At 50.4% G+C, this 19,523-nt stretch overlaps 1 protein-coding gene across 14 annotated transcripts in view; it reads right to left on the reverse strand.

Annotated features, from left to right (window-relative positions):
• The window catches only part of magi1b (membrane associated guanylate kinase, WW and PDZ domain containing 1b), a 107,074-nt gene that overhangs the window by 10,975 nt on the left and 76,576 nt on the right, over positions 1-19,523 (reverse strand). For 8 of the 14 annotated variants that reach the window (XM_030374122.1, XM_030374120.1, XM_030374118.1 and 5 more), the window contains 7 exons: positions 14,343-14,374; positions 13,782-13,829; positions 10,892-11,141; positions 7,648-7,739; positions 6,382-6,574; positions 4,540-4,977; positions 2,212-2,415 (listed from right to left, as the gene is read on the reverse strand). In XM_030374122.1, coding sequence (XP_030229982.1) covers positions 2,212-2,415; positions 4,540-4,977; positions 6,382-6,574; positions 7,648-7,739; positions 10,892-11,141; positions 13,782-13,829; positions 14,343-14,374 — 1,257 coding nt within the window. The remainder of the gene's footprint in view (positions 1-2,211; positions 2,416-4,539; positions 4,978-6,381; positions 6,575-7,647; positions 7,740-10,891; positions 11,142-13,781; positions 13,830-14,342; positions 14,375-19,523) is intronic. The other 6 variants (XM_030374130.1, XM_030374124.1, XM_030374119.1 and 3 more) reach the window with 5 other exon arrangements.

Raw genomic sequence — 19,523 nt, forward strand, 5'->3', positions numbered from 1 at the left:
GCAAGTCTGCTTCAAGGTGAGCGGCACCAGGGACAACTCAGGGAGGAGGAAGAGTGTGTGTGTGTGTCTATGGGTGCGAGCGTGTGTGACTGTGCGTGTGTGTGTGTGTGTGTGTGTGTGTGTGTGTGTGTGTGTGTGTGTGTGTGTGTGTGTGTGTGTGTGTGTGCGTCTGTGTGTGTGTGTGCGTGCGCGGGATGGGGGTATTCTCGTCTCCAAAATCTCCTTCCTTCAATGCATTGGTGAAATCTCCCGTTTGGTCATTGCTTTGAGATGATACCATCTATCAACACCTTAGGATTGCCTCAGTCTCAGTAGAACAAGGGTTGGTCGCGGGCCTCGTGGGTTCATGTATGCATTGCTGTGCACCCTGCTCTCCCTTAATGCGGGTGGATTCATTCAGCAGCACCCAGCAGGCCACTTGAACCCGTCCTGATGTGTGCCGACAGGGGGAAGAGGGAGGGGACAAGCTATTGGGTCAATATGGTTCCAGACCTCCAAAATAACACAGAAGGAAACATTGTGTTCATCCATGTGTGTATGAAGACACGACAGCCGTGACGCGAGTGATGGGAGATACAGCTCCAGAAACCTAAAGAGAGACAAGCATCGGATTTTTGTTGTGTGGTGGGGGTGGGTAGGGCGGGGCTGTCATGCTCCGTGCCAGTATTTTTGTCAAACCGGGTCTGTTTGCCTGGCAGATAACACAAAACGCAGGGCACTGCTTTTATTGTCTCACTGCTGTTGCCCAATCGCTCCTGCTGTGAGTTTTTTCAGGCAGAACAGTATCAGCGCACAGTTTGTCATCCGCGCTACAGAGAAAAACAGCCATCAAAAAATAAGGATAGCTCCAATTTTCAAATGCACGCAGTTTGATAACAGGTGCACACAAACACACACACACACACAGACACACACACAATACTTACACTTACACACACACACGCACACAAACAAACAGTCTCATATCCACGTAACACAAGGTGGGGTGGGAACACTTATATAAGGGGCCCCATAACAATTCTCCATTATTCCTATTGTTTGTTGTTTGTACACTTACACACAACACACACACACACACACACACACACACACACACACACACACACACACACACACACACACACACACACACACACACACACACACACACACACACCGTATCTAAATTGCTCTTGCATGTTTCAGATTTCTGGGGATGCTGGAGGCATAAAAATCAAATGCTGGGAATAAGAAGTAGAAGAAGAGGAAGAAGAGGGAGAATGGGTACAGCCCCCCCATCTCTTCTGTGGAGAGCGTGGGAGTTCCATTCCCCTTTGAACACTACAGGGGAACTCTACGGAGGGGGCTTTATATAACGGATAGGGAGCGGGTGACTTCATCGACAAACAATGTTCTAATAGAAAACCACCACACCCTGAAAATCACCATCACCATCACAGTCCTGATGGTTATCATCACACACCGTCATCCTAATAACCATCATCATTATCTTCATCTCCTTCCCCGTCATCATCATCGCTATCATCATCATCCTCAAAGGCATCATCATCATCACCATCACGGTCCTGATCATTATCGTCACACACCGTCATCCTAATAACCATCATCATTATCATCATCTCCATCGCCGTCATCATCATCACTATCATCTTCATCATCCTCAAAGGCATCTTCATCAGCATCATAACCATCATCATCACTATCACCACCCTCCTCATCACAGCCTATATAGGGTTGAACCGCTGCCTCGATACAACGGCTCTGATCAGCCTCTGCCTCCACGAGGCTGACGTTATTGTTGTCTCAGTCTGACTCAGAGAAGTAGACCACTTGTTTTAATGTGAGCTGGAGTCCCCGCGACGCATCATTAAACGCGTCGGCGCGCGCTAAACGGCACTAAAAACACTGAGTCACAGCGAACAGGGCACCGCAGCGAGCCCCGCCACTGCTTAGGGGGGATGAATGACTGGCCTGGGAGGCTCTCTCAACAGCTAGGCTAACTGTGATTACATTCTGGGGGGGATGGGGGGAGATTAGCTCATCGACAAATAATACTAAACATTTTCGGATTGTCATACGCACGCAAATACATACATTAACATATACATGACACAGACACACATAAATGAACACACACACACATATATATATTCCCACACATACACACCCACCCACCCATCCACCCACCCTCCGGCCCGGCTTCACACTGACCGTCTCCGGGTATGATGCGCAGGGTGACGGTGTTGCCGGCCTCCTTGATGAGGTTGACGATGTCCGAGTGGGACTTGTTGGTGATGGAGCAGTTGTTGACGGCCAGGATGCGGTCGCCCACCTTCAGCTTCCCACAGCGGTCCGCCGGGCTGCCCTCGATGATGCGCCCTATTTTGTGGGGCATGGCCACACATGCATTGCCAGCTATGGTCACCCGCCGTGAACAGTGTGTGTGTGTGTGTGTGAGTGTGTATGTGTGTGCGTGTGCAGCGTGTGTGCAGTGAGATAGAAGAACAAAAAAAGGGAAAGATGCAAAGGAGAGAGAAGGGCAAGGGAGAAGAGAGATAAGGAGGCAAGTTTAGGGGTTAATTCACCGAAGCCCAGAGCTTGTTGAGAAACAAAGACCGAGGGGTCGCACTGAGAGAAGGCACTCCGAGGTTCCGGCAAAATGGTTATTAATGCGTCAGGGTTTTGTTTTTATCTCCCCGTTCCTGCCGACGCTCGTCGTAAATCAACTTCTCAAGTGAATCAGTTCAGGGGGAAAAAAAGAAATGGAGCTGAACTCGGTCAAATATGTTTTTTTCTCTTTGATGTAGTGTTCCCATCCGCCCTCTGGCCCCCGTCTTTCCTCTGCTATCAACTCTAGAGTTTCCACGGGCAGCTCTCCGCCCGGGCGGGGGTATCGTGGTTCTATTTGTATAAGACGGCGCCTGCAGCAGCACGCTGGTAATGAGAACAAACCCGGGAAGACACTCACTAATACAGACACCTGTGCAAACTTTGGAGACAAGGAACGTGCACATCAGCGTGGCATCCCAACCAGCAGCCCGCGGCCCCCCCCCCCCCCCCCCCCCCCGTATCCCCTAGACCCACCCTCACCCCCATCATCCTCCTCTTCCTGTTTGTCTGTCTTCAGTCATTAAAAGAGAGAGCACAGATACACACACTCCTTTCATTCGCTCCCAGTCTCTGCCCTTTTCCATGTCATATTCTGCTAAATTCTTACATCCTACTCCTTTTTATGTGCTACACAACCGCCTCATCCAGAACCTCTCCACCTGTCTGCCCTCTATAGGAGCTGGGCCTGACGGGCTGTGAGGAAGGGAGAGGAATTGAAAGAAAGATGAGGGAAAGTGAGGCACGGAGGAGGAGGTACTTTTCAAATAAGCAGCTGCAGAGATGGGCACTAGCTTCTCCCCCCCCCCCCCCCCTCCAACACATGAAACTCTGAGGTTCAAAGTTCTATTCCTTCTCTTGCTCTCTGATTTTCTTCCTGTCCCTCCGTTTCTGTGGACGGACTTCCACATTATTTTCTACCTTGAGCATTTCAAATCAGCTGATCAGTGAGCCAACCGCAGCAGCACTCCCAGAGAGAACCCCATTACAGACACCACAAGCTGCACGGATCCACACTAAATAAGGCACCATCGCTAGCTAACACACTGCAGGGAATAAAAGCACTAATAGTATGTACACAGGAACATGTACTTTGTTGTTTTTACAAATTGGTCTACAAAAAAAGGAGGGGGGTACTGTGTATACGCAGGCGAATCTGAGAAATGAATGTACTTTTGAAAAGCTATCCCTGAACATTGACTCCACAGGAGAGATGATTCACACCTTTTGAATAAGTGCTCAACTGGGTAAAACTTGCTGGAAGAGGATGTGGAGCAAATTATGAGGTTCTCTATTGTAGTCCCGTACTCTCGACTCCAATGCAATTCTGCAGACAGGTTCCTCTGTTAATCTAGCGCCGCCATTCAGGTCATTAGCTTTAAGGTGCTTAGCAGGAGTCACTTAAGACAGCGTTGACAGTGCTGCTGGCTCGGAGCATTAAACAAGAATCATGTTAATTGTCCTCGGTAAGAAGCATTATGCGCAGCACACAGGAGCAAAAAAGGAGATCCAAACGTTTTGGGGTTTGACAGTCGCAGAAGAAAATAGCACAGAAAAAGATGAAGCACTGTTTTGAAGAAGAGACGATATTGATCTGAGGAGAGACTGTAAATAGCTCAGGTTCACCAGTTGCCTCAGTGGTTGTCAAGCGAGCGAGCGCCACAGAGACGTCATGCGAACACAAAGCAGGTGAGGACAGATGCAGAGTCCCGAGGGGGGAGCAGAGAGCCACCGAGCTTGTTTGCTTGTCTCGTTTTTTTAATCGCGATGTGCGTGTACTTTAGCGATGAGCGTGTGTTGTGGACACACGTCTGGGCGTGACTCATCAACAACCAAAGCAAACATAACGACATAATAACATCACAATGTGGCACAACGATGAACAAACCCCCCCCACTGAAAACACAACGCCCAGCGAGCGCTTCGTCTTACCGAAGGTGGTGCCGGCCTCGGGCCGCGACACGGAGGAGACGATGACGAAGCCGAAGCCCTCGTTCTCGCCACGGCGGATCTCCACGTCGTAGGGGTGCAGGGTGGAGGAGGAGGGGGCGGCGGGGCCGGGCGCCGCGTTGTTGTGGGGCTGCTGGGAAGAGGAGACGACCGGAGGAGGAGGCGGTGGAGGAGGACCCGACGAGGAGACCGTCATTGGTGCCATAGTGCTGCCTAAACCTCCGCCGCCGCCACCGCCACCCCCGCCGCCGCCGCCACTCCCGATGCCCGAAGTGGAGCCGCTGCCGGAGCTGACGGTGTTGAGGGAGTTCTGGCTGCCTTGCGGCGTTCGCTTGCCCATCTCCTCGGTGAGACTAAGCGCCTGCGTGCTGCTGTGGTGCGAGGAGGCCGGCGATGGCGGGACGTCTCCCTCGGCCTTGACTGCAGGAGGAGAGCAGACGGGGTTCCCCCCCGCGAGGTCAAGCAGGGAAAAACGACGACGGTTTACACGTACACGTGAATGAATGGAACGGATGGAGGTAAAAGAGGAAGGCGATAGAAGAACATGAATTAATTAAAAAGGTGTGAGATGCAAACGTTGGCTGTGGGAGTCAGCGGCAGACAAAAAAATGGCTCACGTAACAGGCACTCCTCTTCCCACTGCAGTGTGTAGATAAAAGGAGAGAAGGGGAGAAGAGAACTGGGGGCTTGGATGTGATTGTGCTGCAACAGAGCGCTGGATGTGACTTCACAGAGGGGGAATGAGAGAAGGAGCTAGGTGGTGTTTTTTTTTTTTCATGAGATTTCTGGATAGTTAATTTACTTTCAGGCTATGTGAGGAGAATAGCTTTAGGTTGTCGCATCGGACACTGGTGCGCTGACTTCAACATCCAATCTGTCTCCATTCTACTCATGCATACGTTGTCCACTATGCATCTTGCCAAGGACGAAACTACGGTGCAGTGTGATTTAGAGGGGGAGAGAGATCCAGAAAGAAGGATCCAGAGAGAGAGATCCAGAGAGAGAGAGAGAGAGAGATGCTTTACCGGTTCAAAGGGTCCAGCCTGGTTGCTGCCATTACTGATTACGATTTAACAGGTAATTTGACCCTGGTCACTCGCTGGCAGTGCACTCGAAAGCATTGTGATGAAGACAAATGTCAGACAAATGTGTGGGGGTGATGCAGTACAACACACAAGGCTGCCCGGAAACGGCAGCCTCAGACGACCTTCTGCCCGACTCATTAAGGGGAGGAGGCAGGGACTGGGAATACACCGTGGGGCACCGGTATAAAAAGGTGATCCGTGCCAGGCTGAAATACTCCCAGCCTGTGGCAGTTTATCAAGGACTGCTTAGGATTTAAGAGACCTGCAGGAACCTGTTGTTTATGCTTTATGGCCGCTCTACTATCCATTTCTTTGGGTTGTAGACGGCAGCCATTAAAATGCATCAAAACAACACAGACGGGAGCGGGAAATATAGAACATCAGGAGAGGGCCTCAAAAATAAATGAAAACAACAGGCAGGGGGTTCCAAGCCATCTCATTTTGATGTCCGCCCCATAATAGAGCTGGGTGTTACATCAGTATAAATACAGACGGGGGGGGCATTGGCTCTGTACTGTTTTATAGCCATCTCCTGATTCTAGACTGTATGCTTTCAAACACCAGACTAGATGAGTCATCCAAATCCTCAAAACTTAAAGTTTCGAGTACTATGTTTGTCGTGAAAAAACCTGCGTGGGTGTGTGTGCGTGTGCTCCTAAACAGCATAGAACCCCTGCATACATCAACATCAAGCCTTTGGGGACCAAACATCGCCCCCCCCGGTTGTCTCTGTGGTTACCGGCGTAGCTGGTCTTGCGCCTCACGGTGAGGTTGACGTGGCCCTGCTTGGCCGCCTGCTGCATCAGCTGCACCACCAGCTGGTGGGACTTGCCCACCACCGCCGTGCCGTCCACGCAGATCAGCTCATCGCCCGAGCGCAGGCGGCCGTCCTCGTCCGCCGCTCCGTACTTCACTATGTGGCCGATATAGATCTGGGCAGGGGGGCAAAGGGTGGGGGGGGGGTACAGGTACACCAAAGTAAACCAGAGAGAAGGATTGGGGACTCTGAGCGGATTGCTTTTAATAGGAAAATTAGAAATCACCCCAGAAGTCAGAATTGATTGTGAGGAAGATCCTTGGCTTTTATGGCACATACCAACAAGCTTGTTGGAAGTTACGCTAAAGGAGCTAATTTGGATATTTTTGTGTATCTTTTGAACAATAGAGGATAGATAAAAAACGTTTGAGCCCCGAAGCATATTTGTAATAAATTTGAGTGGGAGAGGGACGGTTTTGAAAAATAGATGTTATGTGATATAGATTAAATACTTCTGGTAATTAAGCAGCCTGCATCTTCTGTCTCCATCAGGATATTTTCTTCTCCCAGTCATGGCAAAAGCTTAGTGTTTACATCTGCCACAAAGTTGGTGTGCGTTTGTGTGTTTGTGTGCTTCTGTGTGTGTGTGTGTGTGTGTGTGTGTGGATGCGTGTGTGGATGCGTGTGCGTGCACTTCTGGCGCAGTGTAATCGCAACCTAGTTTGCTGGCTGACCCCCCAAGCTCGTGGTTCATTAGCTTCCTCTTTTAATTGAGAGGTGTGGACAAGTGTAAAAAAACAAACGACTTTCTTTGCAAAAGAAGGAAAATCAAAATAAGCCAAGCCCGTTCAGCGTTCAACAGGGTGATTATTTATTCAATGTTGAGGCTGATTGAAGTTAGTGCAGCCGGATCAAAAGCAGGAAGCTTTGTTGAAATCTCTGCAAGATAAAAATGGAGCCCAACAAGCGAAGCAATGAGCTTAGCACTAGCTGGTTGTGGAGGTGTTAGCGTGGAAACACTTTAAATAACCCAGTGGACTCCAATAAGGCTGGGTATTTGAATGAGTAGGCCTACACATTCGCCCACCAGATTATCAACATTAATTTGCATATTTATTTGTGACCACATTCTTAGCTGTTTTTACCGAAGTCATCGTGACTCGAGGGGCAGCATGTTGTCCAAGTAACACCACGTTGTAGGATGGCACCAAAAAAGGAAGGAAAATTGTGATAAATAGACAGACATACCGGCTCTCCTGCCTCGTTCCCTCCCAGGATCCTGAAACCGAATCCGGTGTCCTTCCTCCACAAGAATATATCTTGCTCCTGGAAGTCTGGAACTGCAACAAAGGATAAAACAATCATAATTAGCCTAACAGGCTGAAAACAGCATAACATTACACCTGACGGCCAACCCAATGATCAGCCCGCAAAGAAGTGCACTGTATCAAAAACTTTGGAGGCTCTTAGTGGTGGAACAAAATCTACTCGCATCAAGAGTTGTACTAACGTCTTGTACTGGTTCAATCCTCTGTACTGAAGTAAATTCAAACGTTTTTTCATACAAACTGTCAAAACACCTCACATCAACTGTTCTAGGAAAAACGACGATGAAGAGCATTGCTCAAAACAAGCTTCCAACAGAACAAAGATGACATCCATCAGAAGACCCAAACACGTCTATTCTCAGACACAAAGCCAAAGAAAAAACACCCATAAAAAAATCTATATTCCCAGGTACAGAGCAAAACTTTGGAAAGCAGCTGACACAGTCTATCCGTCTCACATTTAGCAGCCCATCTAGAGCCCGAAACAGCAAAAGCCTTTCCACTCCCCCACTCAAGCCATCGCTCCACTCTCTGGGAAACAGGCCATCATGGAGAAAGGACATGAATAATCCCAGAGACTTCTCCGTGGCCTGCTTTTCATGAATTGGCGTATTTACTCTGAACTTCATTCTCCACCCCCCTTCTCAGTACAAATGCCATTCCCACCGGCAAGTACCAGAGAGCCAACATGAGAATTGTCCATGTATTATTGAACGGAGGGACCTCTGCCGTGTCTGATTCACCGTCCACAGGGTCGTAGGTCTGTGGGTCCGAGGTCGGTTGGCCATTCATATGGTGTGAGTGACAGCTCTCGCTCTGTCTTACACTGGAGGTAAGAGAGGTCCTCCGGGAGGGGCTTTTACTGGGATACGGGGAACCAGGGGGAATACCGTGGCTTATCCAGGTGATAGATTGTGTTTGACCATATACATGATACATACGCCTTGCATGAAAGAGCCGGCAGCATCGTGACCATCCTTATGCACGGTTGCCTGCATCTGGATGGTCATGTCCCAGCCGTAGTGGCCGAAAATAAACAAGCCTGCAACCCTGGATACGGTAAACGCCCTTTTGAACCGGTATCCTGTGGAGCCGCGAAGGGACGGCGGGCCACAAACAACCAGAAGGTGAGCAGAAGGAAGGGTAAAGAAAAACAGCCTGCTGCCAAGCTGTTGCTTCAGTGAACGCTTGAAGACCCTGCTGAAAGCAGCCATCTTTCTCGACCCATCAGTACATAGCTGGGGGTGAAATGGGTGGAGGCAGAGTCAAAGGCTAACTGTGGCAATCTGTCCCTGTAAAGAGTGATGGAGAGGAGAGGGCGGTGCTATGGCCGTGTCCATTAGCAATGATGGGTGCAGGAAGAAGGACTGGGCATGAACCCATTAATAACTTAACGACTGGCTCCAGGTCTACCTCGGGCGGCTGTGGTGACTACTAAAACATACAAGGCCTGATGAATTTCAATTTCAAGCAAATGTATCCAATCTGAACCCAGTGTCGAAGCACCAAAGCCTTCTGACAAAAAGACGATGCCCAATCAAACAAAAGCAAGTCTGACAGCATTTCCAATCTTTTGCTGCAATTTTAAATACGTGTTTCATTTTCTTAAAAATACTTTAGAGGCGAAAAGGTCTCCAAAAAATGTAGTCCTTGATCTCGGATCTTTTCCTCTGAATCCGCCTTCACAGCCATGGCCATGTGCTGACTAATATCCTGGCTGTAGCCAAGGTCTCTACCCGCCAGGCTTCTTGTAGGACAGCTGAACACAGTATCAGAAGGTACTTGCCAATACATTATTGTCTTGTTCTGTCCATCTTCATCTCTTCATTTTCAACTAATCCCTTGTTCCCACCATCTCGTCAATTACTCGTCCACTGACTGAAACCATGCCTTCCTAATTCTATGGATTTCAGGCAGGCCAGGTTAAGCTCCGGTTAAAAGTCACCGATAAGAGATGTGGCCCTGAGTGAAGGCAAGCCTTGATGAGCACTGCCTTCCTTCTTTTCAAATATTTTTAATCTTTTACCATAAGCCCATTAGCCAGCCCACACTCTGTCCTTATCCTGACCTCTCGTCTTAGGAAGCCAAACAATGGAAGAGCGAAAGCGGGGCAGTGATGAGATGCTGTAGGTTATTGGGACTTTCCAACTCTCATTTGACTTATTATCCATTGCATTTTGATCTGCTCCACCGAGCCATGGACTGGAGAGCAGCTTATGGTCTTAATTGGGATGCTAGGCTTCCCTGCTTCAGCGTGGCTCATGCAGGGGGTTGAGGGGCGGGGGAGAAATCTGCTGACATCCACTTCACCACTGCTGCTAATTACACAACCGTTCATCAGAAGATGCGCCTCCAAAGGGCAGAGCGGTGCAAGAGTGTGTTAATGGGGTCAAGGCTGGTAATTGGGCCAAATTGCCATCTCGAACCGATGCGAGGTATTTGATGTAATGTAGAACACAGCAGAGAAATGCAGTTTTTCCCCCCACTTAGTAATAAGGAAAGTCTCCGGAAGTAGACCGAGCGCTATTGTCTTACAGTGAGATTCTCTAGGGTCAGGTTCTGCACTGGGTTACAAACGGACGGGGCTACCCACAGAAGTCAGCATTTCAATGCTGTTATGCGCTAGTATATTTATAAAAACGTGGAACAGAGGACTGGGAACCATTGTGTGTTCTTGGCTCAAATCATAATTCCCTCCAACAGGGTAACATGCCCCCACCAGAGTACCATGCCCCCACCAGAGTACCATGCCCCCACCAGAGTACCATGCCTCCACCAGGGTACCATGCCTCCACCAGGGTACCATGTCTCCACCAGAGTACCATGCCTCTACCAGAGTACCATGCCTCCACCAGGGTACCATGCCTCAACCAGAGTACCATGCCTCCACCAGGTTACCATGCCTCCACCAGGGTACCATGCCTCCACCAGGGTACCATGCCTCAACCAGGGTACCACGCCTCCATCAGGTACCATGCCTCAACCAGGGTATAATGCCTTTACGCCTCCACCAGGGTACCATGCTTTCACCAGGTACCATGCCTCTATGCCTCCACCAGGGTACCATGCCTGTACGCCTCCACCAGGTACCATGCCTCCACCAGGGTACCATGCCTGTACGCCTCCACCAGGTACCATGCCTCCACCAAAAAAATAATACTTACGCCTACTTTCATACATGACTCTGGACTTGGCCCAGATTTTGAAGGGGTCGGGTTTCCTTTGGGAGGGGTCGTCGGCGGGGCTGTCCTGCGCGGGCAGGCCCGGCAGCGGCTGGGACGGGGCCGGGGGGGCGGAGCTCTCGCTGAGCGGGGCGGCCAGCGAGGAGTGCAGCGGGGAGTCCTGCGTGTGAACGCTCCTCTGGCTGGAGACGCTGTGCTGGGAGCTGCTCTGACTGTCCTTCCTCGACAACTGCTGTGGGGGGAGGGATGGAGAGAGGCGGTTAAGGGTCAATAGCATGGGTGTCCGCATGAAGGGATGAGAGAATGACGGATGCCAAACGGGGAAGATGGAGGGAAACGGTAGACGTGAGGATGCGTAGTGTATGTCCTCAGAGAAAGACAGGGTTATGGTTCCTCAAGGAAAGAGGAAGAGACGGGATGAGAGGCTTTCGGACGCGCTAGGACGGGAGATTTAGGATGAGAGTTAAACAGGTTCCAGGACCACAGATCTCCATGTCTCCATGGAGACCTGTGGTCTGTAGACAGCAGACCAGAAACAGATTTCTGAAACAGGCTCTAATGTTGGCTGGTGTTGTCAACTACAGAAAAGCACTCTCTTATGTAACACAAAGAATCTTTATTTTTTCTTTAGACTGTTCCCCCTGAAATGGGGTAAAGAGAACGCACAGTGGTGTCTCATGATTAAGTCATTCAGCTCGCAAAGGGGGAATAAAAGGAAGGAGCCCACTTTGAATGATGTGGATACATTGTCTAGTCCCTCTGGCTTAATAGAGTGGAATGTGTGAGCATGACCCGTTGCATTAACTACACTTGCTGGCTCATCCCAAGTGAGCAGACACACACACACACACACACACACACACACACACACACACACACACACACACACACACACACACACACACACACACACACACACACACACACACACACACCAAATTGCACTGATGATGGCAGAAATATAAAACCCCTCATCAATTTCCAGTGGCCACCATCAAATAATATGGCTCCTTAGGCAGGAGTTTAGCAGGGGAGTCAGTTGTTCCCGGTGCCTTAGCAGTGTACACTGGTGGTGGTGAGTGAGGTCCCCCCCTTCAATGTAAAGCGTCTTTGAGTGTCTAGGAAAAAGCGCTATATAAATTCAATGCATTATTATTATTATTACAGGGCTGTTAACCGAACCTACTGTCAAAGCTGTCGACTACAACCCTGAATCCCTGAGCCTTGTCACATCGTTAGAATTAGCTAATTACCATGAGCACCAACAAGTGCTCATGGTAAGTTAATTGCTAACAATTCTTCTCGGTGACAAGGCTGAGGAGGAGTGTGTGCTAGCTGTAATTGATTCCAAACTCTACAACTGCCAAGGCAGAACAACGACCTGGATGGAGAGGAACAACAGGCCACGGCGGCAAGGCGATACAACAGTGGAGATTGGAGGAGGGGCGGGGACTTTAATATCAAAGCATTTCGCCTTCAAAGTGAAGCTGCTGTGCCTTCAATAAATCCACAGTAATTATGACCTGGATCTGCCCGTCCGCAACACCACCGTCCATGATAATGTACCTCATCGCTTGTACCACGTGAACCCTCGCCTGACATTTCCGTTAACGTGACAATATTTCAGACTGCCTGTTTATAAATGCAAAACGGCATCAAAAGTACGGCTTTGAACGTCATCTCCTCTGCTGCTGTTTCAAATAAAATCAATAGCCATAAAGTGAGTCACACACCGTGGGGCGTTCAATCATACGAAGGGAAGGTCAATCCTCAAGGATGAGGGCGGACAGCACCACTCCTCACTTCAGTACCTTTGGGATTTCACCGTTTCAATTGCTTTTTATTATTATTATAATTTTTTTTAAGGAATGCATCCAATCAGCAAAGTGGTTGGAGAGTTGTGGTGTATCTAGTGGAACTCCCGCCCTCATTAAACACAGCAGACGAGCCTTTGAGGACGTTCTCACTGTGTGCTTTTGACCTTCCACTACTACTCATTATGTGTCCGCAGGGCCTGGCCGGCGCATTGGTTTCTCCTGCTCCAATAACTTGTTAAGGAAACAATGGAGAGAGAGAGAGAGATGGAGAGAGAGAGAGAGAGAGAGAGAGAGAGAGAGAGAGAGAGAGAGAGAGAGAGAGAGAGAGAGAGAGAGAGAGAGAGAGAGAGAGAGAGAGAGAGAGAGAGAGAGAGAGAGAGAGAGAGAGAGAGAGAGAGAGACACACACACACACACACACACACACACACACAGGGACAGGGAGAGAGACACAGGGACAGGGAGAGAGAGAGAGAGACAGGGACAGAGAGTGAGACAAAGGGAGAGAGAGAGAGAGACAGGGACAGAGAGAGAGCGAGAGAGAGAACAAGAGAGAGAGAGAGAGAGAGCGAGAGCGAGAGAGAGAGAGGAGAATTAAAATGAAGTTCTCAGAGCACAGCCCAGAGCCATGTCCCATTCAGGCCACCAGTAGACCTATAGAACACCCTCTTCCTCCTCCACTCCCTGCCTCCCCCCCAGCTCTTTCTCTGTCCGTCTCACTCCGAGCCTGTCAGTCCAGCTTTAATCATTGCCCATCATTCTCCGCCAGCACAGGGGCAGGTTGAAAATCCAATCCACCCCCAGCCAGGCAATTTTGCTGCCGTGTACAAAAAAGCAACCTCTACACAGCACCATATCAAGCAGCCTAATAAACTTGTACAGGATTATACTGTCCTGTATTGAAAAACGAGCAAAAAGCGGGAGGGAAAAGGTCAAGAAAACCACCATCACCTTAAGTAATCTATACACTGCAAACCCTTCCACCGTTATCGTCTAGCACCACCAAATCTACCCACCACCATCAGGGCCAAAACACCCCCGTCCATCATCACATACCCTGCGTGTGTAATCTCCGTATGGAGGAGCCAGATCCTCATAATAGCCCTGGAAAACATAATGAGCAATTACATGAATTCAACACAACCATCATCTCCCTCTTCGCTGGAGGAGAGACCCTCTCCCCAGGGCTGCTAGCTCAGCACAGTGTCAGTAAGCTAGCGATGGCTTCAAAAGGTAAGCTTCCCCCCCTCCGCCCCCCCCCTCCTCCTCCTCCCCTCCCTCCCTCTCCCTCACACACCAAGGGATGGGATAGGGGGTATGGGTGTGGGGGGGGGGGGGGGGGGGGAGGCTGTGGGCGGGCTGGGGGGATCCACCCCCGCACAGCAGCCCATGCAGCCGCACGGGGAAACACAACAAGAGCAACAGACAGAAGGCAGGGGAAAGGTTTGGGGATGGGGGGGGGGGGGGGAACGGACGGACGGACGACACGGGGCATAACATTGATTGGTGATCGGGGGATGGATGGCATCCACAGGAGACGATGAGTGATGCACAGAGAGATTCAAAAGGTTGCGTGGGTCCTATTATGTAACATAAAGACAAAGAGTTCTTTCTTACCAGTTTCGGGCTCTTCTTTGCAGGCGCCACCCCTGGGAAGCGGGAAGAAGAAGAAAAAAGAGACAAAGAAAAAAAAGGGACAAAGAAAGTGGTTACAACCAAATGTGGATAACTCCACTTTCCCCAGCAGCAGACAAACAATGGGGAGCACAGATTTTTTAAAAAAAGGACTCCAAAACGATGACGGAAGCCTGCTCTCATCGAGCTCTCGCCTCTGCCTCCTCCCCTCCTCCTCTTCCTCCTCTCCCTATCGCTCGTCTCCTCTCTCTATCTCGCCACTCCTCTCACTCCCTGCTTGGTTCCTGTGCTCGCTCGTCCAAAGCGCTGCGCGGCTCGCGAGGAAAGCATCGCAATCTATCCGCATTAGTGGCGTAGCCATCGCCAGGCTGAGCTGCTGCTGCAGCTGTAGAGGACGGCGGGTGTATCCCCCTGCGATTGCTAGGGAACTTACCCCGCCAACCTAGCTCTGTGTGTATGTGTTTCTGTGCAGTGTGCGTGTGTTTGTGTGTTTGTGTGCGTGCGCGTGCTTGCGTCAGCCGGAACGCAAGGGCTGAGCAAAGAATCCAAATAAGGAAAATAAAGAATCCCATGCGGCCGTAAACAAGAGGAAAAGCACAGAAGTGGAGGGAAAGTAGTAGCCTGCGATAGTGGGGGAGAGATAGAGAGAGAGAGAGAGAGAGAGAGAGAGAGCGCGTGAGATAGAGAGAGATGGGGGGGGAGAAATAGCGGGAGACGGGGAGACAGCAAGAGAGAGAGCCGAGCGCTGGAGCTCCTGGCCGTAGCATTACCCATGGAGAAGGAGTCCAGGATACTGAACATTAAATTATAGGCAACGGTCAGTTCCCCCCTTACTGAGACCATCTTCCTGTGTCCGCGGTGCACGGCGCTCCGCTGTCGTGGGCTCCAGCATCTGGAGGCTCTGCGCGTCCTTCCGCTTGCTCCCTCGTCTGCCGCCTTTTCCTTTTTTTTTCCCCCACTACCAGCTTTCTTACTCGCTCTAACTCTCTGCCTCCTCCATCCCTCCCTCCCTCGCTCTCTCTCTCCCTCGCTCTCTCTCCCTCTCTCCTTCCCTCCCTCTCCCTCTCTCTCCCTCCCTCGCTCTCCCTCCCTCGCTCTCCCTCCCCCTCCCCCTCTCTCCCCCTCTCTCTATCACGCCCTCGCTCACTCTTTCGCTCTCAGATCCTCGCCCCCCCCCCCCCCCCCCCCCCTCTATCCATCCATCCCTACCTCTATCTCTCCCTTCCTCCATTTCTATTCCCTCTGTGATAAACATGCATGAAACCGCGAGCCCCCCCCCCCCCCCCCACACACACACACACGCACACGCTACTGGCCCACTGCCGTCATGGATTGAGATGTTGATGCTTTGACAGACATGCCAGAGTGATTAGGTCGCACCCTGATAGTGGCCTTTGCGGGGGATTTTCCGAGCACGCGCACACACTCACACACTCACACACACACACACACACACACACACACACACACACACACACACACACACACACACACACACACACACACACACACACACACACACACTCACTAATGGATGGTTAAAATAGAAACGTGTAGCCTAGATCCTCACAGTGCCCCTCCTTTCCTCTCTCAACCCCTATTCTTTCATTCCTCTCCTCCTCCTTGCCGCTCTGCCTCCCAGGGCACTGCGTGAACTAAACATTTGAATGGAATTATGCAAATGAAATGAGAATGGGAAACACAATTCGTGCCAGGATGTTAAGAAAGAAAAAGCGTGGCGGTTGAGTGTTAACCTCAATTAGTTGATGGTGGGTCTTTTTTTTGCAGGGTAGGTAGCTGTGGCATTGTTGTGTGGGTGATCCTTTCGGGAACACACCCCCACAAACCCACACTCACACACACACAATCATCAAACTAAAATTGTCATTGCTGTTAACACACATCTGTGCTGCTTCACAGCTGTGATCCCCTCCTGCTGCCTGGAGTCTCTCCCTCTTTTCCTCGAACCCCTCGTTCCCTCCAGCCAGCTTTCGTTCACCTGAATCACCTTTTCAATCAATACAAATCTTTCATTTCAGATCCAAGGCCGGGATGACGCACTCACCACACTCTCTCGCACGCACGCACGCACACGCACACACACACATTTGGTAACTCAAGGTAACCTCTCCCTGTGCTAAATGTCCTGGCGGTCTGGCAATGAAGACGCCATCGATTGCGCGTCATCCTCAGAGCGGCAGACTTTATCAAGCGCTGTATTCCTCACTCCGGTCTTGCTATAATCTCAGCCTTCCCACCATGGGAATGTGCACAGCCAAAATAACACAAACAACCCACATTAACAACGCACATGAAATGGGGCTCAACCCAATGTTAACACAGCAGCACAGAACCGAACGCAGACATTTGAGCACAACTGTTGAGGAATGCTTTGACCTGTTGGGACCTACCATGCCCCACCTTTCAGCAGCACGTCTGTATTCATAAAAACAACATAATACTCAATGATTAATGTGCCGTCGGATACAAGCAGTGCCTACAATTAATGGCTTCTCTATATTACTTCCGCTCAACAATTATTAAATGCACAAAAAAAAGGAAACTAGAAGCATTTGCTCCTAATTCACAGACGCAGATACACGCAGTGCATCGCCATGGAAACTAACCATGGTGTGATAACAGAGACGTAAGACTCACACATCGGTCGGGAGGGAGTGAAATGGGGGGGTTCGGGGCGGGGCCGAGGGCAGAGAGAGAGAATCGATGTCCCTTTGTAAAACAGACGGTGGATCATCGAAAGGAAAAACAATAAATGCAAGGAGCCCGGGGCGGTGGTGCGTCTGACTTTGGAGTCTGGTCAGTGGTGCCCGGAGGTCTAGAGCAGCCATTTTCTTATCTTTGCGGTGATATTCCCAAAGACGCTACTTTGAAGGTGCTGTCAGCGGGATGTCTCCATGCAAAGTGTGTGCAAAACACAAACAGTAACCGCAGAAAAATATGCAATGATTTCATCTTTGTTCCTTCAAGGTGACGGATCATCTGAGGTTATCCATTTCAGGATGGATGCCGGTGTATATTTCTGTGTTTGTGTGGGTGTGTCCTAATGTGCATGTGGCCATTGGTGGATGTGTTTAAAAAAAGCCCAATCCTTTGAGTGCATTTTGACACAAGGCATTTATGGGTAGTTGGCCGACACACCAACCATTATGCCGATAAGTGCTGTCTAGCCTGGCAATGAATTTCCCCACTCCTACTCATGGTCACACACACACACAAATTCAATACAAAATAAATGAAACGATCAACATTGCATTCTCCCCTCAGTCTGGAAGAGGACAATAAATCATTTTTTAAACTGCCCCTAAGACAGAAAAAAAAAACATCAAATTCACACAAACACGACAAAGACAAAAAGCTTTGCCTGCCCTGCTTTAAAATATAACTACACGGCGATGATTCATTTCCAGCTGTCAGTGCCTCTGAAAGAGTAACCAGCAAGCTGACATGGATCCTTTGGGACATGACCCCAACCTTTGAAGCGTTGACTTTGCTGAGGTGGGACAGGGACAGGGCAGGGACGGGGGGACGGGGGGGACGAAAGCCTTGGGAATACGAGTCTGTCGACTAACCCCAGACTGCTGTCCTGCCCGCAGACTGTAAGAGAGGACCAGGCCTGTCCGCAGGTTCATTGAAATAAGAAGTGTTGCTCGTGACTGATGACTCAGGAAGAGGGAGGGCAGGGGAGACGATGGGGGGGGGGGGGGGGGGTGGGGGTTGTTCTGCACCACTCTTTCATCATCCTGCCTCTGATCCCTCTGACATCCCTCCGTCCTCCCCCCCCCCCCCCCCTCCCTCCGTCCTCCTAACACCCGCTCTGCCTCTGTCCTCCTTTCCCTTCACCCCCTCCTCTCTCTTCCCCCCCCTCCTCCTCCTCTCCTCCCCCCGCTTCTCAGCCCCTCATCCCCCCTCCCCTCTCTCCATCCTCCTAACACCAGCTCTGCCCCCCCCCCCCCCCCCCTTCTCAGCCCCTCATCTCCCCCCTCCCCCCCCTGTCCTCCTCGCCCTCGGTGCGCTGCAGTTATCCTCTGAGCTCGGAGCCAACAGCAACGGCCGCAGCCAAGCGCTGACTACCTCACGGTGGCTGCAGCGGCAGCAGCAGCTGGCCCGGCCTCAACAACAGGTGAGAGGCGGGACAATGTGTTGTGCAGTGTGCCACGAGATGAGATCTCTTTTGCTGGACTCTCTTCCTCTCGGGACAGCGTTGGACTGGTGTACCGGGCTATTGAGCGCTGTGGTATTCCACAACAAAAGAGGACTGAGGCTGTTCTTCTCCTACCCTCTATCTGATGAAAGACAGCCCAGCAGATGCAAGCATCCCCCAAGACCCTGGGAATTTACACCTTCTCAAAGGAGGCAAGGGAGTGGAAATTCAAATTTTCGCTCTGCAAGCCAAATGGGGCCAAAAATGTGTTATTTCAGCAAATCAGAGGCGGTCCACGAGAGAGACACGAGGAGGAAACAAAATCAACTTGCTGGAGCCTGGTTATTTCTGGATACCCCGAGTTGGAAGATCCTCTGGTGGACTCGGGGAGTCCCCGTTGGTCATGTTCTGTATAAAACCACCAGAACGATGTGCTGGAGATGACGGTGCTCTGGGAGGTTTCGGTCACATGCGTACCCTATTAAGGCTTGCTTTTCAAAAGTGACACCGCCTTGGCATTAACAGTGGGCGTTGTGTCGGTTGGATGAGCGCTAATAGGATCCATGCTACACATTTCCACACTGGGCTTCAAAAGTTGATTGAATACACACAGTCTCCTGTGCCCACAGTACCTTTTCTTCTGTACTCTAACTGCCCCGGGATCTCTTAATGAGTGTGTATGTATGTACACATCGGGCCTCCGACTGATGTGTGTGTGCATTCACCAATTACAAGGTCTCCCTGGCTTAGATCGGTAATTGAACACATTCCTCTCCTTGTGTGTGTATAAACATTATACATATATAAATATAGATATATATACTGTATATATAAAAAACACAAGAGACAAGACACACAGACAAAAGAAAGGCAGAAAGAGAAAGACAGAGAGAGAGACCTGGCACCAGCTCTAAGGCTCATCTCATCATAAAGGGTCTGACTCCTCCCGCTGGGTAAGCATGTGTCTGGAGGGGAGGGGGGCGTCAATGTATAATCAACAC

The sequence above is a fragment of the Gadus morhua genome, chromosome 13 (genome assembly GCF_902167405.1).
Source record: "Gadus morhua chromosome 13, gadMor3.0, whole genome shotgun sequence".
In the NCBI taxonomy this organism is placed as follows: domain Eukaryota; kingdom Metazoa; phylum Chordata; class Actinopteri; order Gadiformes; family Gadidae; genus Gadus; species Gadus morhua.